The sequence below is a fragment of the Salvelinus sp. IW2-2015 genome, linkage group LG2 (assembly GCF_002910315.2).
Source record: "Salvelinus sp. IW2-2015 linkage group LG2, ASM291031v2, whole genome shotgun sequence".
NCBI lineage: Eukaryota > Metazoa > Chordata > Actinopteri > Salmoniformes > Salmonidae > Salvelinus > Salvelinus sp. IW2-2015.
In genome coordinates this window covers 16,952,582-16,978,454 of record NC_036839.1, presented here as the reverse complement: position 1 = coordinate 16,978,454, position 25,873 = coordinate 16,952,582, and the positions used below count along the sequence as shown (strand labels likewise).

The 25,873-nt window shown below is 42.7% G+C and overlaps 1 protein-coding gene across 2 annotated transcripts in view; it reads left to right on the top strand.

The window, feature by feature from the left end:
* The first annotated feature begins 3,807 nt into the window (after positions 1 to 3,807).
* The window catches only part of gpc6b (glypican 6b), a 118,786-nt gene continuing 96,720 nt past the window's right edge, over positions 3,808 to 25,873 (top strand). Inside the window, exons 1-2 of one of the 2 annotated variants that reach the window (XM_024004643.2) lie at positions 3,808 to 4,355; positions 22,207 to 22,365. In XM_024004643.2, the coding sequence (XP_023860411.1) occupies positions 4,205 to 4,355; positions 22,207 to 22,365 (310 nt within the window). In that variant the 5' untranslated portion in view covers positions 3,808 to 4,204. The remainder of the gene's footprint in view (positions 4,356 to 22,206; positions 22,366 to 25,873) is intronic. The other variant, XM_024004649.2, reaches the window with a different exon arrangement.

The following is a 25,873-nucleotide window of genomic DNA, read 5'->3' as shown; positions in this document are numbered from 1 at the left end:
GGCCAGGGAAATAAATTGCAATGTCCGTACTGTGAGACGCCTAAGACAGCGCTACAGGGAAACAAGACGGACAGCTGATCGTCCTCGCAGTGGCAGACCACATGTAACAACACCTGCACAGGATCGGTACATCCGAACATCACACCTGCGGGACAGGTACAGGATGGCAACGAAAACTGCCCGAGTTACACCAGGAACGCACAATCCCTCCATCAGTGCTCAGACTTTCCGCAATAGGCTGAGAGAGGCTGGACTGAAGGCTTGTAGGACCTGTTGTAAGGCAGGTCCTCACCAGACATCACCGGCAACAACGTTGCCTATGGGCACAAACCCACTGTCGCTGGACCAGACAGGACTGGCACAAAGTGCTCTTCACTGACGAGTCACGGTTTTGTCTCACCAGGGGTGATGGTCGGATTCGCGTCAAAGGAATGAGCATTACACCGAGGTCTGTACTCTGGAGCGGGATCGATTTGGAGGTGGAGGGTCCGTCATGGTCTGGGGCGGTGTGTCACAGAATCATCGGACTGAGCTTGTTGTCATTGCAGGCAATCTCAACGCTGTGCGTTACAGGGAAGACATCCTCCTCCCTCATGAGGTACTCTTCCTGCAGGCTCATCCTGACATGACCCTCCAGCATGACAATGCCACCAGCCATACTGCTTGTTCTGTGTGTGATTTCCTGCAAGACAGGAATGTCAGTGTTCTGCCATGGCCAGCGAAGAGCCCAGATCTCAATACCAGATGCACTGCAGTAGTTAATGCAGCTGGTGGCCACACAAAATACTGTCTGTTACTTTTGATTTTGACCCCCCCTTTGTTCAGGGACACATTATTACATTTCTGTTAGTCACATGTCTTTGGAACTTGTTCAGTTTATGTCTCAGTTGTTGAATCTTGTTATGTTCATAAAAATATTCACAAGTTAATTAAGTTTGCTGAAAATGAACGCAGTTGACAGTGAGAGGACGTTTCTTTTTTGCTGAGTTTAGCTAGATGTAGATGGCTAACGTTAACTAGCTAACATTACACATGAATGAAAGATATATATATATATATATATATATATATATATATATATATATATATTAACCTTTATTTAACTAGGCAAGTCAGTTAAGAACAAATTCTTATTTACAATGACGGCCTACACCGACCAAACCCGGATGACGTTGGGCCAATTGTGCTCCGCCCTATGGAACTCCCAATCACAGCTGGTTGTGAAACAGCCTGGAAGTAAACAGTAAAGAAGCAATTTAGCCTGGTAGCCTAAGACAACAAAAAATGTAAGCGTGTACTGTATGACAAAGTGACCTTCTCGTCAACACGAAAGAGCGGAGTATGGCATTGGGTGAGTCAACATAGTTTTCTACTTGCACGAACACGCACGCACACACATAGAGAAATCAGAACCATGGACAGCCACGTCATGTTTAGCTCACGTTGATTGGACTACATAGTTGTTGGCATCTCTTAGTTGTCACTGTTAGACTAAGCAGAGGTGATTTGATGATGTTGAAATGTTGAAGTTGAAATGGTGCAAGAATAGTGGAGGCAGCGCCTGTTCTCTTTGCGACTTGTGGTAACTCTCTGTGGTTTTAAAACAATTGTTGTTAAGTGGTCCGAAAATGTTGGAAACATTAACTTGCTTGACCATGCTGTAGATCATGTAACTGTCCGTGACATGCAAACATGCTTTGTGAACTTCACCGGACAGAGGTTGCTATCCGTTTTTGTGATAAAACAAAGGTGTGCTTGAATTTATTCATCCACTGTGTCTTATTGTCTCGGCCTTTAGGCTCATATATCATGGTCACGTATGCATTAACAGGTTATAGAGCAAACAACGCAGGTAATATGGTTTTTTTTCTGGCTTCCCCAGTGATTTTACCCATGCACCACTACTGTTTGCTAACCCGATCTAAAATGAATCATGCAAATCCTGCTGAAAATAAAAGAACTTGTCAGGGGTGACGCATCCAACTGGGACTGGTTCCGGACGGGACGGGTAGAGGTAACCCCGGTTGCGCTGGTCGAGGCACTGGGGAGACTTGTGTCTCTCCCAGTGGTCCATAGTCTGGACAACGTGATCCATCATGGCACCAAGATGATGTAACATAGCAGAATGTTCCTGGACGCGCTCCTCGACTCCTCTAACCGGGGTCCCTGCTCTTGCTGACTCCATGGTTCGGTGTGTAATTCTGTCAGGGGTGTGTACGAAAGGCGAAGTCAGGTGCAGGAGAGCAGAGTGTAATAAACAGGCGCACTTTAATTCCGTTCCAAAAATGACAGCACATATGAACAATAACGTGCCAAAAACACRGAACATATCAAAAGTATAGCGCCTGACAAAATCCACATAACAATAAACAATTACACATAAAGACATGGTGGGGAACAGAGGACTAAATACATGCAGTAATTATGGAATGAAAACCAGGTGTGTAATGGAACAAGACAAAACAAATGGATAAATGAGAAATGGAGCGGCGATGGCTAGAACAAGGAGAGGAGCCGACTTCGGTGGAAGTTGTGACAGAACTCAAATTGTATTAATTGTAATGGTCTTATACCCAATGGGTGTAATGGCCCACAAACACTATGCACATGTTTATGTACATAGATTGGGGTCTATTAATTGAGTAGCATTTAGATAACATTTAGATATTTTAATCAGATTTCAACCAAAAAACAGATCAACCAAAATAAGAGATCTTTGAAAAAGACATCTTAATCTGTGATTTAGTTATGTGATTTAGTTATGTGACGTCCTGACCAGATTTCAACCAGAAAAATATGTCTTTATTATATCGTATGCCCACTGAGTATTTTCCTTTTTTCGGTTCTGTTCCCTGAACCGGTTCCAACACCTGCATGTGACCAAATCGGATTTGTGTGTGTTCAGACAGCAGTCATTTGCTGACATGGCTACGCTAGTTGTCATAGTAATGGCGGGTGTGTGAGCAATGGTGTAAGCTGACTGCACTGTTGGTTAAGGACGTGTAAGTGAGCATTTCACGGTAAGGTCTCCACATGTTGTATATGTGACTATAAAGTTTGATTTGATTTGTTTTGATTGATGGTGGTGCTCATGCTTCCTACCACTCAGGAGTTATGTAGCAAGGTTAGGGGACAACAATGCCTGCCATGGACGTTTCCCAGTTTCTTTGAATGTTCAACATTATATTGTAAGAACACTTTTAAAGCCTCAAAAGACAAGATGATCCAACTTTCAAAACGAGTCATTTTTGTCTAGCCATTAACAAGCAAACTAGCTACCACATGTTCTTGTCAAAACTGTCAACTGAGTAGCTAGCAAGCAACACGATATGCCAAATAATAGTCTAAAAAGGTGGTTTGAAATGTTGCTTGAAATATCTGATTCCATGTGCTTTTTGGCTGTTCAGATTGCAGGAAAAATAACAGATTCAAATCAGATATGCAAATAAATGTGAGTCACTTCAAACTGCCAATGTAAACAAAGCTTAACAGAGGTGGAAGTGTAGCATTCACCACCAACCCTCGCCTTGTATAACCGTGTTATTGCAGCCATGATGATAATCCACTGTTGATCTACCCTGGACTAAACTGCTCGAAAATCAATAAAGCACTGAAATGTTCAATAATGGTCTCCACACAACACAGCCCAATATACCAGTACCACATGGGGATACTTAATCTCATTGGACTCTCAGTCACAGCACAGCTGTAAAGAGGTTAGTTATTCCAGAGGTTTTATTTCTGATAATCAATGTCAGGTTTGACTAAAAACCTTCTCTGACAATATACTCCACTCCGTGTTTTCGCGCCCGCTCTGTGCATCTGAGCACATAGCGGTCTCCTCTCCAGTCCTCAGCTTTTCGACTTTCTACAGTAATGTATCCTCCCGGACGTCGCTTTCTTAGTGAAGTTGAGTGAACACGTTGAGGAGCCCGCTCTCTGTTGGATCCATGTGGCTTTGTGGCTTTACCTGGACTCACTACACACATTCTCTTTTCTGCCGCAACGCGGGACTCTCAGCCACGGTTGGTGGCAAAATAAAGAGACGTTGATTGRGAAAGAAGTGTTGATGCACAGTTGTAGAAAAGTGTCAACCACTAAACGTTGAGTTGTTTGAGGCTACCTGCGTATGCACTGCAGTGGAGTTCCTCTCTAAACTGGAATCAGCAGAGGATAAAAGAAGGATTAATCACAGAAGTGCACGATGCTGAGATACCAGACCGTCCTTTGGACTTTCTCATTGCTGTCTGTTGCAGCTGGATCCGATTTTAAAGCACGTAACTGCAGTGGGGTTAAAGAAGCTTCTATTGCGAAAGGCTTCAGCTTTGAAAATGTTCCTCTCCAACAAATGTCAGGTAAGAACGGAATGATTTGAGTGCTGCCTATCAATACGTAGGCTAGGCTATGTAAACTATTCAACACAGTCCATAGTTGCAAAGTGAGTAATATTATTGCATAATAAACCATATCATCTGGATAAGAATTTGCTTTATGAGCGAAACTCATATACTGTATTATTCAAATTGTAAAATGTAACTACCGACACTGACTGCTATGGGAGTAATTTACACTGATCAAGTAAAGGTGAAAGAACATTTTGAAAACAGGTGCCTTTACACTATGAAGCACATTGATTTTATTGAGGGATATAACTGTTCATTATGATAATGCACAGATATATATGTGCAAGTAGCCTTTATGAAAGTACTGTCGTTGTTCTGCGTGGAAGGCAGATTCAGATGGAAGGCAGATTCAGGTGAAGGCTATACTCCCCTGTCATCCATAAGTTGGGGTTGATTTTTATTTATGAAGGACATGTATTATGATATAAATGTAGCCTAATAATAATTTAAAAAGTTATTCTATTTTCTAAATAATAATAATWAGCCTAGTACAACTTAACACACACTGTTTTAACACTGTCCTTATCTAGGTTACTTCAACGGGATGGCAGTAAATATTTTTTTATGACCATCCAACAATACGATCCCTCATAAATCAAACTCTTTAGCAATTTAAACTCAAAGTAGTCTAATTATGCAGATATATCACAATAGCCAAGTGTATAACATTCCCATTCTCTATGCCTTCGTTCATTGGTTAAAAGTTAATCCTAAATATATCCGCTACACTAAAATAGAATATAAGTAGTCCTTGACATATTGCTATTTTAATATTTGACTGAATAAAGGGATTTCTTTATTCCTCTAACATGCTGCATAATATGTAAATGACAGCAGCAGAATAATCCTGGTGGTATTAGATTTGCTGGTGTGACCAGTAGAGGTCTCTGTGTCTGCTATGCGCCTCTGTGTCGAAATAATGCATCCTCAGGCATGCACTGGATTGATTTCTGTCCTGTTGATAAAGTGACAATGACACTGTCATGTAACGATCCCTCAAGTCAGTGCAATTCAATTTCCATCCAATATCCATTCCACTTCACATATGTGTCAACCATAGGTTAATGCTGGCATGATGCTATTATTATAGTTTTTGTAAGATGTATGTAAATATTATGATAACCAGCTGGTCTTCAGAAATATTTATATGGACTTTCCCTACTTCAGGCCATGGAGGCTTGGATTTCTCTGACCCACCCAAGTCAAGCTGTGGCTGGCTGGCTGGCTGGCTGGCTGGCTGGCTCAGTCAGAAACAACATTATTGCTTCACTGTTCTGATCAAGCATTCACAAGGGTACATTTGCGCAAGAGAGTTGTCAGGAGGAATATTTCAACAATTTTGTGTAGGTATTGTTAGGTTGATGCATGAAGTGGATCAAAATGTTATTTTTAGGATGTTAGTTGTTTCCTCGTTCCCTCCCCATATGAATATGCACTTTGTCTGCCCAGACCATTAATGTCATCATGGCTTAGATCCTATAATTCTGTAGTTACAGACAGAAATCTGGCACAGGTAAAAAGGCTGCATATTTGATAACAAGCACACCTGTTCATAGACAGGCTTGAATAACTAACTGATTAAATCCCTCAGATGTAGGCACGCTCCTGTCGTTGACATCTACTCTCCAATGAATGAAAACCTCAGTGTCTCTCATCTCTGAGTGATGCAGCTGTATGGCACTGCTTTGATGACATCCACATGGGTGTTGACCCCATTTGTCTTCAGGAATGGCAATGACTGACTATATGATTTATGCAATGTCAACACCTCAGCAGCGGATGGCTGAAAGAATGTATGTGTGTTTAGCTGACACAATTGTGTGCATATCCTTTGTTTATTCATACTAGCGATGTTAACATTCCTGTGTCACTACCACCGTGTGTGCAATAAACTCAGAAATGTTGCCTCATCTAAGATTCTTGTCAAGTTTCAATAGTATACAACCAGCATGCCAGTCGATAGAAAATGCTGATCTGAGTAATGCAATCAATGTAGTTCCAATGTACAATTGAGGTGGAAAAAAACAAGTCTATCTGCTGCATAATCTGTCGAGGTTGACATTTTCATTGGTGCGAAGCCAATCCTTAAAATATTTAACATGAATTCTAACCGTGATATAGGGCAAGTAGCTCTATGCATTGCTTACTTTTTGTTTGCCTTGAATCACAATGTGTTATGATTAAATCCTATTCAAGGATCTTCACTGAATAATCAGTTGAGTTGAGGTCTGTTGCTTTTGGCCATTTCCCCAAGAGGAGGGCCATCAACCTCTAATTGTGGTCAAAAAGAGATGGGTGTGCCAGCATGACTTTGATGTCGGATGCCTTAGAGACTAAAGATGTTGGACATCGTCAAATTAGATGTAAGGCACTGGAATTCCTCTCATATCCTTATGGAATCTCTTTGGCTTCATGTTGTCCTTTTTTTCTTTTTTACTCAATAGGCACCATCTCAACCCTTTTCTATGTATCTCACACTTAGTTCAAATTCATTAGGGGTTTAAATAGAACTTCATTGGAATGTAATGCCTTCATATAACGCGGCATTAAAGCAGTATCAGAGGAACCAACTGCTGTCGCATATGCCAACATAAGAAAGTTGTCAATCATAATTTAGGCTTATTGAAGCTTTCTCAAAGCTACTTTCAAGAGAGTCCATCCTCCAGTTATATGCATGCTACACCCACTCCTATCGTTTGAGACCAGTAGTTGATATTGGACGGCTGAGGTGGAGCAGCGTGTGTGGTCAGCATCGGCCAGGTCAGGTGGAATGTCAGCTGTGGTGTCAGCGTTACTGATAGAAGTGCTGCAATGAGTCAGTGCCTGCAGGCCCAGTTGGTACAGTAATACTCCGGGACCTGGCCTGTACATTCTGAAGAGTCCCTGGGCCAAGTTGTCAGCAAGTACAAGAGTGACTGGAAAAGTGGACTGGCTGCATAGTGCATTGCTTTACAACAGGGGTGACAAACATACGGCCCACGGGCCAGACAAACTCAATATACGAAACTTGATAGAAATTATAATGGACCTACATTAGTACAGTTTCTTGACTGTGTACAGCTCACTAATAATCACCGAAATGAAAGCTAGACAGTCAAGAAGCATAGAACATTTAAAAAATAATAGATAGAGGACTATTTGTTGAAAAATTTGACAGCGAGGAAATATAACAGAATGCGGCCCCGGGGGAAAATGAGTTTGACACCGCTGCCTTACGCCCTAAATCAGTGGACTGTCAGCGCAGCAAAAATTGTCCGGTCCTCCTCCATCTCCTCCACAAGTTCTTGCCTCTGTATTTAAATAAACTGTCAGTGAGTTCCTTACATACCGGCCTCCCTCATCCAATCCCATCAATGCCCTGGTGAAAGACTAGACCTGCATGCAGGCTTGTGAAAGATCTATCTCAGGTTCCATTTACTGACCCAATGAATTAACCAATACGCAAGACGAGACGAGACGACGGGGTGACTTGGAAGATGAGTCAGACAGACTGCTAGACCCTTCCTGGTAGATGTGTGTTATTAGGAACACAGACACACACACACCCCCGAGCTGTGTCTGTGGAGCTTCTCAAGATGTCCCAGCTCGACCCTATCATTTCATGTCCAGCTCAGCCTCCCTGTTCCCAGCAGTGGAATGGGACAGAAATAACGGTGCTGATATTTGATGTGGTCCATGGCTGCGTACACAAGCAGTCAAATTATCTCTGCTGAGCCATGTAATGTGCACAGGTCCTCATCCTGACTTAAGTTGTGGAATAGATTGAAAAGGGCAAAATGGGAGCAGAGAGAACGGCCAAGTGAATCTGTTGGCCTCTGTGGCATACGTCCGTATTACTATGATGCATTATCAGATTATGATGACCTCCCCACTGACACACACAGATGAGGAGAGGGATCTGTGAGGGGAATTCTGGCAAGGATCACATGTGGTGGTGGTATGCCTCTGTATTTTAATGTCCAGCTGATAAAAAGGATGGTGATGGAATTGTAACTAATTGAACTGTTGGGATTGGCAGTGATTGAAATTGATGTAAATAATAGCAGTGGTGGCGGTTGTGGTGGTGGGGGCTATAGTCTGTTGATTTAATCAGAATGTTTCCTACCGTGACACACACACAGGAGGTATCATCAGGAAAGCCAGGGACCCAAACACTCATCTCTTTTTTTCCATGCCAAAGTGGATTTCTCAAATGCCTCTTCCAGCTCCATGCGATTAATCATGCTCATGAATACTAAAATGGGCTGCATGATGGGGTTTCTCAACAGGAGCTCCCTCTTGGAGCAGGAGGAATGACTCTGGTTTGCCTGCTAGTATTTCAGCCTCTCAGGGAGAATAACAGAATAACAGTGCAGTCGCTCAAAGCATATCAACAAGCTCCTGCAGAGTATAGACGCTGGTGCTGCCAATATCTTTTGTCAAGAAATTAAGTTGACAAGAGGATACACTTTTTTTGTCCCCTTTTGTGTTTAGTTATTTTATATTGGATATAAATGTGTAATTGAGCATTTATCTTGCTGTGGATAATTAATCTAGGCTATTCCAATGTTCCTAGTTCATTCTTTGTTCCTTGTTGATATAACTCCCTGTGTGTTCACACTTGGCCCACTGTTTTGATTATCTTCCCACCAATACAATTTGCACATTTCATCACACGTGCCGTCAAACTAATTGCTGGAAACATGTAATGCATAGTTTCCATGTAAGCAGAATTATATTTGACTTGACAAAGTGCTTTTTATCACAATGTGTTCAGTTCTACCATCTCTCTAGATACAGTATAGTGTCATTATAATTCAAGCCATAGAAGGGAGATGGATTTCGAGGCGAGAGCTTGGAAGATTAAATGCTAATTCCTATACCATTACACCCTTGTGATTGATTTTAGCACTAAGTGGTCTCTAGTTTTGAGTGTTGCCATTTTTCATATGCACGCACATCTTTTTTTCTTTATGTTTAAGCCTCTCTGTACACTTCTTGATTTTAAATTAGTCTCTTAAAGCAATAAAGAGTGTAATTGCCTTGATTTTCAATGGCGATGGATAATAGTTAAAAACTTGTCAAGGTAAAAGTCTCTCCATGACTTTATTTTATTTTTTATTTTTTCATTGTCCCTTGTCCCTGTTTGAACTTGAATGTCTTGACAGATAGTGTAGAATTGTGTGACGGTTTATTTAATTATTTTCATTATTATTTAAATTAGGCTTGTCAGCTCTCTCGTGTAATCTCAGAGAAGATGGCACACATTGTCACATAGGCAGGGCATCCTCCTTGGCACTAATAATGAGAAATTATTAATAAATAATACATCTCTGAAAATCTCATCACTGTTGAATTAACTATATAGAGCATACATATTTACAAGAAATACCAATCATTCTCATGAGACTGTAAACAATAAATGTTTTAAAACGCAAGTCATCATTACTTTGTGTTGTGTGAAAGAATATACTTTCACTGTCAGAATGGATTCTAGGTCTTTAATCTGTCAGAGATATCCAATGAAAATATAACTGTATATGTTATTTCATTGATTGGTGATGTTAATATAACCCAACATTAATATCTTGTTTGGGTTAGGGATGTTTTGTAGAAGATGATTTGATTGTAGTGATATGAAACCTATGTGAAAGACCAATATTTTAGGAAATTGAAAGTCATGAATAATCACCTTTGCCCACACCAAATAAAATAAAGTAAAATGTAATTTTTCACATGTGCCAAATACAATAGGTGTAGACCTTACAGTGAAATGCTTACTAACAAGCCCTTAACCAACAATGCAGTTTTAAGAAAAAGAAGTGTTAAATAAAAAATTAAATAAAAACATAAATAAAAAATAGAAAATTAAAGTAACAAATAATTAAACAGCAGCAGTAAAATAACAATAGCGAGGCTATATACAGGGGGTACCGGTACAGAGTCAATGTGCGGGGGCACCGGTTAATCTTATGGCTTGGGGGTAGAAGCTGTTAAGAAACCTTTTGGACCTAGACTTGGCACTCCGAGTCTAGGTCCATTGTATTTGACAATTTATAGGGCCTTCCTCTGACACCACCTGGTATAGAGGTTATGGATGGCAGGAAGCTCGGTCCCAGTGATGTACTGGAATGTACACACTACCCTCTGTAGTGCCTTGCGGTCGGAGGCAGAGCAGTTGCCATACCAGGCAGTGATGCAACCAGTCAGGATGCTCTAGATGGTGCAGCTGTGAAACCTTTTGAGAATCTGAGGACCCATGCCAAATCTTTTCAGTCTCCTGAGGGGGAATGGGTTTTGTTGTGCCCTCTTCACTACTGTCTTAGGGTGTTAGGACCATGATAGTTTGTTGGTGATGTGGACACCAAGGAACTTGAAGCTCTCAACCTGCTCCACTACAGCCCCGTCGATGAGAATGGGGGCGTGCTCGGTCCTCCTTTTCCTGTAGTCCACAATCATCTCCTTTGTCTTGATCACGTTGAGGGAGAGGTTGTTGTCCTGGCACCACACGGCCAGGTCTCTGACCTCCTCCATATAGGCTGTCTCATCATTGTCGGTGATCAGGCCTTCCACTGTTGCGTCATCGGCAAACTTGATGATGGTATTGGAGTCGTGCCTGGCCATGCAGTCATGAGTGAACAGGGAGTACAGTAGGGGACTGAGCACGCACCCTTGAGGATCAGCATGGCGGATGTGTTGATACCTACCCTTACCACCTTGGGGCGGCCCGTCAGGAAGTCCAGGATCCAGTTGCAGAGGGAGGTGTTTAGTCCCAGGGTCCTTAGCTTAGTGATGAGCTTTGAGGGCACTATGGTGTTGAATGCTGAGCTGTAGTCAATGAATAGCATTCTCACATAGGTATTCATTATGTCCAGGTGGGAAAGGGCAGTGTTGAGTGCAATAGAGATCATGCACACCCGATGAGCGTCGGAGCCGGTGTAGTACGATTCAATCTTAGTCCTGCATTGGCGCTTTGCCTGTTTGATGGTTCGTCGGAGGACATAACGGGATTTCTTGTAAGCTTCCGGGTTAGAGTCCCGCTCCTTGAAAGCGGCAGCTCTACCATTTAGCTCAGTGCAGATGTTGCCTGTAATTTATGGTTTGGGGTCTGGGTATGTATGTACGGTCACTGTGGGGATGACGTCATCGATGCAATTATTGATAAAGCCAGTGACTGATGTGGTGTACTCCTCAATGCCATCGGAAGAATCCCGGAACATATTCCAGTCTGTGCTAGCAAAACAGTCCTATTATTTAGCATGTGCTTCATCTGATCACTTTTTTATTGACCGAGTCAAAGGTTCTTCCTGCTTAGTTATTGCTTGTAAGCAGGAATAAGGAGGATAGAATTATGGTCAGATTTGCCAAATGTAGGGCKAGGGAGAGCTTTGTACGCGTCTCTGTGTGTGGAGTAAAGGTGGTCTTGAGTTTGTTTTCCCTTTGGTTGTACATTTAACATGCTGGTAGGAATGAGGTAAAACTGATTTAAGTTTCCCTGCATTAATGTCCCCAGCCACTAGGAGTGCCTCTGCTCATTGAGTGCCGTCCTAGAGCCAGCATCGATTTGTGGTGGTAAATACAGATATGAAGAATATAAATGAAAACGTTCTTGGTAGTGTGGTCTACAGATTTTCATGAGATACTCTACCTCAGGCGAGCAAAATCTTGAGACTTCCTTAGATTTTGTGCACCAGCTGTTGTCTTACCAGAGGCCGCTGTTCTACCCTGCTGAAAAAGCGTAAAACCCCCCAGCTGTATGTTATTCATGTCGTCGTTCAGCCACGACTCGGTGAAACATAAGATATTACAGTTTTTAATCTCCCGCTGGTAAGATATACGTGATCGTAGTTAATCTATTTTATTATCCATTGATTGTACGTTGRCTAATAGGACAGATGATAAAGGGAGATTACCCACCCGCTGTCAGATCCTTGCAAGGCACCCAGACTTTCGTCCCCGATATCTGCATCTCTTTCTCCTGAGAATGACGGGGATGAGGGCCTTGTCGGGCGTCTGAAGTAAATCGTTCCTGTCCGACTCGTTAAAGAAAAATGATTCCTCCAGTACGGGGTGAGTAATCGCTGTCCTGTTATCTAGAAGCTCTTTTCGGTCATAAGACACGGTGGCAGAAACATTATGTACAAAATAAGTTATAAATAACACGGAAAAACACAAAATACCACAATTGTTTAGGGGATCGTAAAACGGCAGTCATCTCCTCCGGCGCCATTATTCACTGTTACACACATTGAATGTGTGTAACTTTTAGTCAACTCCTAACTTTTCAAGCAACTCTGGAAGCACTGATCATTTACATACCCTCCTTGGAGATCAGTGGATCTTCTTGTATTGATAAAAAAGACCTGGCCCGTGTCTGCTGCAACAAGGTTCAGTCATACTTTATAGCTCCCTATTTCCCCTCAGCCTGTCACAACAGTGAGCCATCAGAAAACAAAGCTCCCTTGAATACCTCGTCGCTGCCGTTGGATCTATCTTTAGCCCCATGTCTGTCACGTCAGTCCTGTTGACAACATCAGACTAGACATGTGCACCTGTAGGAGTGCTTTGTCTTTTCACGGCTCCTGGGAAGGGGCCAACGAGTTTGCATGTTGCGTAAGGGGCCATAGGGGAGGTATTGAGCGCTAGAAGTGTGTCCTCTCCCCTCTCAGGCCACTTGGCCACTGAGTGGAGGGTGGAGGTATACCAGAAGTGTAACAAGCCACCAGGCACTAATGAAGCCCAGTGCCTTGGTAGTAAGCTGTAAATGAGGAGTGAAAGGTAATGATCAGTACAGGCCTTAGGGCCTTCCTAGTATCTACTCTCAGCCACCAGCTGCTACCTGTAAGTCCTTTGCCATGCTCCAGTTAGCAGGTTGACGCAGAAGAGAGTCACTCGCTAGCAGCACGTCGTTCTCTGGGGCTTCTAGGCCCACTGCCCATGTATATCAAATGCCCTCAGCATTTTTCCCATTCCTCCTCCACTCATTTTATTACATAGTCCCCAATAAATATCAAAGCCAGACATGGTCGTATGTATGCTGATTATGCGTTGCTTTTCATTCCACACTGTAGTGTACATGGTCTTTGGGTATTCTTTACAGGATCGTCTATAGGTTTACCATTTCCAATATATGCCCTCTTGTCGTGTGCATCATCATTGTTGAAGGTACCTATTCTGGTACAGTATCAAAGGTATCATCATAGACATTTTCATCCAATGAGGTGCTATCCCAGTCACATTGCCGCTATTGGCTCTGCATCCAACTGCTGTGACATTTAATTGCTTTGAAGTGACTTCCACAATACTTTTGGAAAGCAATTTTTAGACTTTGAACCTTTAGCCTTGAATTTTAAGGGAGTCCACAGTAGAGTGATCTGATATGATGTACAACTCACCTCAGCTGCAGCATGAGGGCCTTCGAAAATGGAATGTTCCAGATTTCAAATGTCATTGAATGGCTATTTTCTGTGTATGGCAGGATCAACAGATCCTGAAAATGCATTATATTGGCTAGAGAGCCCGTTTACCCACAAGGCTTTTTCAACTTCTCTCCGGAGAATATGGCACAGTTTTTGAAACAGCATTTCCTTTCAGTAGCAGAGGGAGTAGCCGAATACAATATTTTTTCTTCTTTTTGTCTTGTTTGTGTAAATTCCCTTAGGATATTATTTTTTTCTTGCAATGAAACATCTTATTGTAATAAGAATGAATTTTCTCACAAATCAATTATTCTTGCCACAACCCTACGAGTTGCGAGTTTTTGGCCCAATTTGAAATGCAATGACAATGACATTTAGATATTAACATTTGACAGTCCAACATCTCCTTTACATTTGACTCTCCTGAGGACGCAGACCAGACCACCATGTCATTATGTTGAAGGTAAAACATGACACAATCATCTGTAGGCCTACTGTGCTGCTTATTTGAACATTTGCAAATTCATTCAAGGACATTTATCAGCATATACCGTTATTTAAAAACATGGGGCATCCCTCTAATTTGGAGTCCTGGCATGGTGTAGTATGCTAGGGGAATACAGTGTCATTCCATATTGATTGATGTAAGTCCTAGCTAGAATCTGCTATTCCAAATAACACCTGTTGGGATATTCTTAAAAGGATGATGCCTCCGGTAGTGAGGAAAACACAGATGGCAATTTTCAGATCAATGTTGATATTTTTAACTCTCCTTGAGCTACCACTCAAAACGGCACGATCAAGTTCCTTCGTAACCTCAATTACTTTATTTAAAATAGTGTGATATCTCAATAGTATTCGTGTGGACACATTTTAAGTTGTAAAGTGTGAATATTAAAATAAGGAGGAAAAGGTACACTGACATTGACGGGAGGGATGGGTAAAACTCCTCTCTCCTTCTTTCTGTTTTGACCATAATAACACCTTTACTGTCTCTATGACTCATAAATATAGTGCCACAGTAACTATGTTTGTTCTGACTTGGCATTTGCACAAATATTTACAGTATCATTTTCTCAGGCTCCCCTTAACCTCTTAAATGTAACTAAATGTAATCGAACATGTAATCTACCCTTAAAGCACAGTAGATAACTACTTTGGGTGTGTCCCAAAGACAGAGCAGAGCTTTCCTCTGACCTGGATCAATGCTGGCTATAACTCAGTCATAACTCTTTAGCCATGATATGAATCTTAATCAGGCAGTGGAATGAGTGGGCAGATTAAATCAATGTCCAGGGCCAAAGCGCTTTAGGAATTTTTGGAATGTTCCTATTGCCTAACCTTATGCAGTAGTTCTGTGAAATTGATTCATTTATAAAGCAGCTGGACATTTTGACATCATGAGTACCTCTTGACCCTTCCCGAAATGACTAATATGTCACTGATGGCTATGTTGTTTTAGTTCTATAAGATGTAGCGTTTGCTCTAAGCATCAGGCCTGTAAACGTATGGCAGCAGGAGCCATGGGAGGTATACCAGATGGCAGTGCACATATGCTTTGGGTCTGTTTGGCCAGGTACACTGATGAATACTTCTGAGAGTTGGCCTACCTTTTCTGGCATGGAAATGTAACTTGAACACCTTTAATTCCCAAAGCTGGCTAATCCCAGTTCCGGGATAGGTAGAGTAACCGGAATAGGTAGAGTAACTTTTTCTACAGTGGTGGTGGTCCTAATGTTTGATATGTCAATTGAAATAGGTCCCTGTCAGTGTAGGTTGTGAATGTGAAATATTGTGATAACACTTTTTATATTACACAGTGGCTTGCAATGACTTGATTTAGCTGTACAATTGTCTGTCATTTTTTACTGATTGTTTTAAACCATTTTCACAAGGGTGTTCATGTAGATTACAGGATGATTAGCAAGCCTAATAGCTATCGAKGGTCAGGTGCTTCGAACATGACAGACTTGCCCTGTGCTACTCTGAACGCTAAAATCATAGCACAATTAGAATCAGTCCATGAGTAAATTCACATCTAAGTGGCAGTAAGAAGCTTCCTTTCTACATGGCATTGAGTATGCAAAGTTAAGACAAGCACACCTTAGTGGGGTAGTGTGTGGAATATGAATGTCTTCCTGTATTAGGCCCAGGGAAAGGCTTCATCAGGACAGATAATGGGAGAGGTGATCTGACTGACACTCTGCTTGATTACAGACACTGGAGTGACAGGAAGTAATTGCGACTCACGAAGGCAGCTCATATAGCTGTTGATAAAACACTGAATGCATGCATAAGCCTCATTACCTCGCAACCGCATTTGCACATTTTCAGTATTACAATGAGATATCTGTATGCCCCCACACATCTTTAGTTTGTGCCTTTGAAGAAACATAGCAAGTATAGGCTATTGCCCACACACACATATCTCCAGTCTGTGAACACCATTGTTCATACTCTGTCTCACTCTCACCAGTATACTAATCACTGCAACAATATTCTATATATTTTTTTCGATTTAATTCGCTGACATGACAATGTGAGGACAAGCATATGCTTGCATGCATGTGTAAATGTGCTGTGTCTGGGGAGGGAAGAAGGAGTAGAGCCCTAGTTCTGCATCCTGACAACTCTGATAGCCGAGAGGACAGGGACGAGGCTGGGGATGGGCTGGTGCTGCCGCAAGGTTGCGTTGGGACACTTCTCTTTATTTCACCCTCGCAGCCTTCTTAATAGTAGATGACTCGCCAGAGGCCCACTTTGATACTAGGATATTAGCAGGAAATAATGTCCCCCTCAGCCATTACAGACCAGGTCCAAGTCCAGCTGACAATACACTGAGCACCACGTTAGGCAAAACTATTGTATGACTGGTCAGGGCCAGAGCTAAGGAATGGGGAGCAGCAGTGCACTGCTTTGCACCCTACTATGAGAGACCAGGTACCCTGATATACAGTGTTCTGCACTATATCACCAGAATGGAATTCGTATAAACAGTGCAATAAATGTTTATCTTGTTGCGGGCATAAGCTGTCGTTTTCTAAAGATAGGCTTTTTCAAAGCTATTGAGCGATTACACAACATTTAGGTTATTTTTAGACGTCGATTCAATTATTTGAGTTTGGGTATTTCTGTGAGCTCAATGCTCAGTTTCTGTAGAAAAATCATATCCAGCCTGAACTGTGTGATTTAGTGGGGAGTGGTAGATTCCAACAGGCCAATTTTCTACATCAGAGATGGGAAACTTTTATGGGGGTGGGGGCCACAACTTGTCATGATGGGCAGCAGTTGCTTGCAAGGAACAAAATCAATGGGGGCCCCCCCATCAGGTAATTTGGCCAAGTTTAGATAGCTAGCCGCAAAACTATCTTAGCATTCTAAATACATTTTGCTGACATGGACTAATTGACTGACAATCAGTGACTTACATAACAAGAGAAAAACTGATTATGCACAACCACATTTCGAAATGGCACCTTGTGTATTCTACTATTCTAACTCGCAATAGTAAGTTGAGACCCCGACTGAGTTCCTAAAAAATTTAATAAATAAAAACAATTTTGGGGGCCAGTTGCCCATCCCTGTTCTACATAGTTTAGTGCAGAAAACGTGGTAATTAACTACAGTGTCCATAATCCATTGCGCACCAGCTTGCCCGGTCTGTGTGGAGCACACACGGAGACCTTGTTGACAGCAGTCATACATGTATGCCTTATTTACTTTGAAGAACTACTAAAATAGTGATTTTGTCAGACAGCATAGAGATGAGATGATGACTTGGAATAAAATGTAAAAAGTCAGCAAATAAAACAAATATTTTATTAAAGTAAAGTAATGTGAATAAATGATGGTTACTAAGTGATAAGCAGTAATGGGCTATCACTACCATCATAGGACTTGTATTCATTGTTTTATTACGTGTTGTTAGATCATTCAACCCACGTAATGCATAGTGCATCTAATGTAAAAAAAAAATGATCGAAACTGAAATTGAAAACCGTGATACATTTTTTAAATAATCGAACCGAAACCTACCCGACCTCAAAAAGCACTAATCGCTCAGCACTAAAGCTATTCAAAGAGTATGCTGTGTGAACCACTCTCTTTCTTCTCTGTCTAATGGGGAATTGTATTCCATTGTGTACCAACAAAAATATATCTGTGTGTCCACTGTGCTGTTTTAACCTTGGACATAAAGGATATACAGGCTACCTTGGTTGAGTGGAGAAGTTCCTTGAAAGCCCCTTATGGGATGTTGATGTACGAGAGACTCATTTTAAGTGATGTTTTGCTCTGTTGAGACTGCGGGAACACTCTGCACGGTCTAAGTGTCAGTGCGGAGGAGCTCTTTGTGGGTGACACGTCTGATGGAGAGCTGCACTCAGACCTGTGGCCAGTGGGACCTCCCTGACTCCTTCCAACCTTTGGCCCATTAAAGTGTCCGCTAAACAACTGTCTCTCAAACTTTTCCTTTATACACAGGCAGTGACCTACCTAAAGCTTTTGAGTTTTCTTTTGACCTGCAAACTAAACAAACCTGTGTTTAAGGTGCAGGCAACAGTCATAAGCTGTGATAAATAAGAGAGTTAGCTGCGAACAAACTGTGTGTGGGTTTCAACCTCCGGCCCTCACATCACCTCCTGCCCTCACATCACCTCCTGCCCTCACTGGTGGGTGTTAATTCTCTACTTAATGGCTGAGGTCAGCTCAGATGAAGCTGAACTGATTCTCAAAGTTTGGTTAGCCTGCAGGTGTCTGAGTAAATTACATCTCAATTCTATTTGGGTAGTGAGCGAGAGAGAGGAGACTTCGGAAATTGGGTCATTTTTAGAGGGCTGTTTGGGCGACATGGTTGGTTGCTTTTAGGTTTTAACAAAACATGAAGCCTACATGATAAACACACTTAACATAGCAATTTTTATATGTCAAGAATCATTGGTTAGTCATAACGTGATCAGATTATTTAGCCACATCATTGGTCTTCAAAGTGATATTGCATTTGGGCTAGTGTGTGGAGACTACTAAATGGAGAGAGAGCTGAATCAGCGCCCATTGTCCTACAAATGGCTGTTTGGGAAAATGGAATGATGATGTCGATCATTAACTTTTAATTCAGTTCAGTGTTTCATGGATGTCATCAATTGCAATGTGATTCCCTTCTGAATGGTAGGCTATATCATAAATCGTATTTCACGCTGTTCTCCCTACTGGCTACACTGACGACTTATTGGCAATGTTACACTTTCCATTATAAAAATGGCAGGAAACAGAAGCCAGAAAGACATGGAAGGTGTTCATTAATACATTATGATCCATGGACAACTTCCAAATATTATGAACTGATCAGTCATTGTTCCAAACAAATGTTAATCCTACAGCCATTGTCAAATCAAAATCTCCTCATGTTGTGTCTCATGATTCCTTCATTTACTGTAAATGTTTGGCAAAAACCACCATGAATGTTTTTGAACACTCAGTAGGAGAGAGGGATCATAAACAGCAGAGAAACACATGTCTTTGTCCTCAAGTGGAGCTGGGCATGAATTTCATCTGTGGGCTGCTGGCAATTTTAATTTCATTTTGTTCGTAGGGAGCTGGCTGAATGTTGGGAGAACGGAATGATTGCATGGGGAGAGGTAACAACTCTGACACACATTTCTATATGTGTGTGTCTGTGCGTGTATGCGTGTGTGTGTGTGTGTGTGTGTTTGAGGAAATGCTGTCTGCCACTGTCTCATCCAACCAGAAATTATTATTACTGTTATAGGCTATTTCTGGCATATTGCTATGATGTTTTCAATGCCTTTACTTTGTGACACTAGCTAGCGCTGATATCTGATCCAAATACTGGATGTATTAATGCTTTGGATTGATGGATGCTGCAACATGTTTTCATGCCTGACTTCACAGTCACACACCATGGGTAATTCATATGTAGGGATTCCTCCCATCAGGCACAAGTGACTTTGTTATGCAGCAGAATGTCATACAGTACATTGCACAGGCACACCCTCATACACCCCCCTTTTAATGGTCGGTATTGAAAATACAGTAACATGTAGAGTCAACAAAAACACACACTAGAGTAATCAACGCCTCTAGATATCTGATGGTTGTATTATTATTCACTGTCATAGCTACCTGTTAGAACCAAAAAACAACAACAACCAATGGCATTCTCTTACCGGTAGACCTGAAAATATCTGTCAGTTTTACAACAATGGGCTCTTTAATTAAATTCAGTAGTGGTTGCATGCAGAGACTGGTTCAAAGTGAGACAATAGTGTATTAAAAAGCTGTTACTAGAATTGATCCAATCAGGTTCAGCAGCTGACCCCTAGCTTATGTGAGAGATTTTGATTTTGGCCCCCATTTGTGTTAAAGGCATAAACAGCACTTTGTTATCATGTTGTGAGCAGCACAGCTTGACAAATATGCCTTTAATAATTAAATAGGGAAAGGCGACTGCATATTGACAGTGAGCGAGGTGTGCAAGGCATTGTTAGACCACCAACAATACTGTAAATGTCCTAAAGATAATGATTGATGCTGATTTTAGTCTGACATTACTAATATGACTCTAAAAATATTCACATCAGCAACCCTTCTGTCACAGCAAAAGCGTAGGTTTATCAACCATCCTTGTGTTAGTTGGATCAGAATATGAGTATAACTGTGTTCTAGTTTTGGGTCTGCTGTTTATTACATGGGGGCAATGTTCCCTCTAAGCTGCACACATGCAGGGCGTGCAGCTCCCTCGGACTGCCGCAGAAGAAGCAGAGGAGCACAAGATTGGACTTCACTCAACTTTCTACAGTTTTCCCCTTTAGTTATCACTATCGACGTTTCACTCTACTGAAGGAATTGTGGTCGAATCAAAGCAATATTAGCCACTTTCATGTAATATACCGAAACAAAACTAACTATTTAAGATTCATTATGCAAATCTAGCTGTGCAAGAGATTTTCTTGTAGGCTGAGCGCATTGGATTAGGATTCTATTGCATTGACATGCATAACTCTGTCACGTCCTGACCATAGAGAGCCCTTATGTTCTATGGTAGAGTAAGTCAGGGCGTGACTGGGGGTTGGTCTAGTTTATTATTTCTATGTGGGGTTCTAGTTTTGTTTTTCTATGTTGGTGATTGGTATGATTCCCAATTAGAGGCAGCTGGTAATTGTTGTCTCTAATTGGGGATCATATTTAAGTAGCATTTTTTCCACCTGTGTTTATGGGATATTGTTTTGAGTTAGTGCACATAGCACCTTTGTAGTCACGGTTCGTTGTTAGTTTATGTCTTTGCTAAGTTTCACTTTATCATTAAATTATGTGGAACTCAACATCCGCTGCGCTTTGGTCCGATATTTATTCCAGCGAACGTGACAAACTCAGGCTGCGGTAGGCCTATATGCAAATAGCCATTGCCATATATGGATCTGTGCCATTCACTTTGAACTGGACTGTGTTTAGGCTACAGCGGTCATGTGTAGATGTGCTTGTTTTGAGATCAAAGTGAGAGCTGCATTTAGCCACGTGCATGTGTTCATATTCGTTCCTAGTTACTGAGTTATAATCCCAGTTATAGCTCATTTCTAGTCAACAGTGGTTGAGTGGTTGCTTCCAACAAGAGCACAATAAGTAGGCATTTCTAGTCAACTTTGGAAAGTAAGTCAGGTAAAGAGCTATTTTATTTAAAAAATAAAGGAGAGCCGCACACTCTAGGAGCTCAGATGCAAAAATATTTATGTCCAACAGACAAGACAAGCTGTCTTCATCGGGGTATAATAAAGAGCTATTTTATGTCTTAAAGGGAAAGTGTTGTACTTTAAGACGGTCTTGAATAAGCTAAGTAGCCAATAGGCAGAGTGGAATATAATTTGTCTGATTCTCTGTAATAATGGTATGGGATTAATAAAGCATTTTATTTTGTAAAGTGGTTTCTTGCATCAAACACAACATTTTCAGTCACCTCCTTATCTTAAGGTGGATAAACAGGTTAATGTCAAGCCCTGCATGTTTAAAAAAAAAAATTCTCATGGAATGTAGGCATTGAACACCACACATTGGCTGCTACTGTAGGCTGAATGACAAAACAGCAATTTCCATGTTAAAATGTTATAAGTTTTTCTCCATTGTTTTTTATGGTAGGCCACTCTGGTAGGCCTACATTATGATCAAATAGCCACAGTAGCCTACTTCACCACTGTTAAAAMTGTAACCTAAAAGTGGGTACAGCCTCAGTGTTCACAGTAAACGCACGCCGGAAGCTGCATAGAATTTTCACAACGTTCGAGTTTGCACACAGCAGACCTGAAATTTGCTCAGTGCCCAAAGAAATTAGAGGGAACATTGCATGGGGGTCATGAGGAATCTGTGTGACTGAATACCATCTCTGTTGTTTGCAGGTGACCATCTCCGGGTATGTCCCCCGGGCAATACCTGTTGCAGTTCAGAAATGGAGGACAAGTTTGGCCAACAAAGCAAGCTGGAGTTAGAGAACCTGGTTGATGAAACTAGTAAAGAATTGCGAAGCACCTTCGTCTCCAGACATAAAAAGTTTGATGGTAAGAGACGCTCTCTTTCAATTATTTGTTTTGATATCTCACAAGTGGGATTCAACAGAATCTCTACGTAGCTTGAAGAACCAATCATAGACGATGTTTGTCGGAGACAGACAGGTTGAGTGGCAAATGAGGGAGTCCCTCCCCTCATACTAAAGAGCCACTCGCCGACCCTCTGATCATTCTCATCTCTCTTTGTCACAGAAGAGTTTTGCCTAGCTTTCCTTAGCATGACTTGATCTGTTTTCCTATTTAACTGTTCACAGGTGTGCCGTTAAGGTTATGCTGCCGCTACACTCTGCCTATTGTGGCCACAATTTGTGGCGTTCCTGCTTGTGGGCATTCCTCTTTTTACTTCTATTGGTACATTTTTAAGCTAGGACTCCAGTACACAGGTGCGAGGCGGGTGTGCTCCATAATGTTGGATGCCGACTGCTGATAAACCCACAAGAAGAAGAACAGGCGGGGCAACAATGGTAGCCATCTAACTAGGACACCGGTAGACAGTGTCCTTTGCCCCTGCCTGTCAGGCACTGCTTTCCCGCAGTTCTGTTAACAACGGTGAGGGCAGGTGTTCGGCAGGCGGGAGTGAAGGACACTGTGTTATAGCTAGCTAGGAGGACGCCGGTAAACAGCAGGTGGGAGGCGGGGGCGCCACCAGCAGCTAGCCATCTAGGACACTGGTAGACAGGCCCTGAAAATCTCTGATAATACTTTTACTTTTGACCCACTTAATCGTATAGACAATCAGGGGAAATTCAGAATATCAAAAGTGTCACACAAGCATGAAGATGGTGTGCATGGAGTGGGGCGTACATGCAGGAACCAATGGGATGCTCGAGGGAGGGCGTTCATGTATTTGCAGGAATGCCCACATGCAGGAACACCCCGCATTCCGAGTCACAATCACGCATTATTGGGTTTTTCAGCTTTCGTTTTTTGTGTTGGGTGACTTTACCGAAAGCAATGTTTCAGTTTCAGGTAAGAATTATCTTCACTGCTTTTCTTCCCTCGTCTCCTTTCGTAGCTAGCATCACACAGCTAGCTACTGAGACTTGGCTAGCTCGCCACAATGCTAGCTATCCTACCGACTAACTTTTCGACTTGAAAGGGTAGAATTGATAGCTCGCTTTCTTGTTTAGCTCAACCCACTACTGACCGTCCTAGAGTCACTGCTTATCGATCGATAGCCACGCCTTTGTTTGTCGCAACAATAACAAAGAGCTATCTTCCTTTCTCTAACATTGTGCTAACTAACTAGGCTGCTAGCCCACTTGGTAAGCCCAGAGACTTGGTAAGCCCACGCTTCAAGGCGCAAGCTAACTTGGCTAGCTCGTTGGAAAGCAAGCTATCCACATAAGCATTGCTTGCTAGCTCAGACCGACTTCCCTACCTGCACATATGGTAGCACAAGCACTGCTAGCTATAAGAACCTAGCTAACTCCTACACAAGCCCACCACGGCTATAGCTTTTATACACAGTTCCCGCCCCAGCTAGCCATTAGGCACCTAATAAGCTAGCTCACGCCTGTCAAGGCTAATTTGCAGCAGGCGCTATCAGGCTAGCAGGCCTTTTTCCACAAATTAGGAACAAAGAAAGGGTAATAGTGGATTAACAACAGCCTAACCTGAATCCCCGGATCAATAAATTATGTCCACTGCTACCCCGCCTGAGGCAGGCACACAAACCACCTTGCTCTTGCGCTGGCAGCTCGACGATGCTGGGATGCTGGCTGCTACTGGCTCTCCCACCTACTGTGGTATTACCAGCTTGCTCTCTCATTTAGTATGTTTAACTTTCAATCGTTTCATTGGCTGATCGTATACACCACACCGTGCTACGGTCAAAATACATTCTCTAGACCGAAGAAGCAATGCTACTGGTGCAGATCTCTTTGGCTAACGAGGTGCTAGCTATAGCTAGGTTATTACCCCACTGGGTGAACACCGGATGGCTAACACAAGAGCCTTGCGGCTAAGCGTTGACTATCTCACGCCTAACCCAGTTGTCAAAACTTTTTTCCCCAGAGTTATAATGGGACCTACACTCCATGGGAAATGAACATGCTCAGGCAGCATTCTAACGAGTCCTGCAAGTTTTATAAGGTTTTGACCAAGTTCCCGGCCCATGCTAACTTAAGCTATGCCACTAGCCATCACGGTTAATGCTAACTACCACCACCTAGCTGTTGTTAGCTTAGTTCCCGTTTTCTAGTTCGCCTAGCATTAACTTGCTTAGTGCTTACTAACTGAACCGGTCCCTCGACGCTGTGATCCGGTCCACAAGACGGCCTCTGATAGGCTAGCTAACGCGGCAAGGCTGGCTGTACCACTGCTAACCTATGCTGGGCAAAACGTTCAGCAGCCTACCTCAGCTAGCTCACCGCTATCTTAGCTTGCCTTGCCACCACCTGCCTGGCAGACCCAGATATCGTGGCAACCTGGTCTCCACTCTACCTCTCTACAAGCTAAGGCTCCGCGTCGGGGAGATGGGCAGTTCTGTAGCGCCAGTGCTACTGAGCGACCAAAGACAGAGCATACAGCAAACCTACGGTCCAAGTTTTAGTACAGAGTCAGACAGTGGGGAAGCGGCCCTTCGCTTCAGCCGCATCGAGGTCCCGTCCAGTTGATTTTCCTGTAGGAAAGAAGGGGCGCCCACCTCAGCGGCAGAGAAGGACAGCCAACAGATCACTCTGTGTTCTAGTCTCCCACCTTTCGGGTGGAGCACACACCACAATGGGGGAAAGGCACATCTGTGCTCCTATTCCCCTTTCCTTTGTGCAGCGACCCATTCTCATGCGTTCGCTCTCAAGGAAGATGGAGGACGCCCACTCTAACCCTGAGTGCCCTCCGTGCCACATCTCTCCCCTCAGCTCTTTCTCAAGCAGCTGAGGCAGGAAGACAAACGGTCACTAGCCACCTAGCACTGTCCCCATATCTCAGTGTTTTTAACGCTGCCCTTATCAATTAATACAAAGAAGGGGTCACTCGCTCTAATGCTACCAGAGGGCGCTCCGGCACCACTGGTGAGCGTGAGTCAACCAACCTGTGGGCTACTCACCGCAAGAGCAGGGAACTGGCGCACAAGCACAGTCCAGCCCTGGGTCTTGTCCACAGTTCCAAAGGAGTACAGACTGCAGTTTTCTCTGAGACCACCCTTGCAATCAATAACGACTGGCGACTCATACAGATACTAAAGCAGGAAATCTCCTCTCTATTAAGCGAAGTGGAGCGTAATACCATCGGCAGAGAGCCATCTAGGCTTCTACTCCCGGTACTTCCTGGTTCCCAAAAGAAAGTTGCGCTCATTAAGCTTAATGTGCTGTCTCGCTCTATTCATCTAGGCGACTGGTTCATATCAGTCGACATGCAGGAAACTTTTTTTAAATAAACTGCCAGCACACAGGAGTTTTCTAAGTCTTGCTTGTCAAGGCACAGCCTAAGACTACCTCGCTGTCCTATTTGGGCTAGTGCTAGCTCCCTGAACATTCAGCAAATGTGTAGAGGCAGC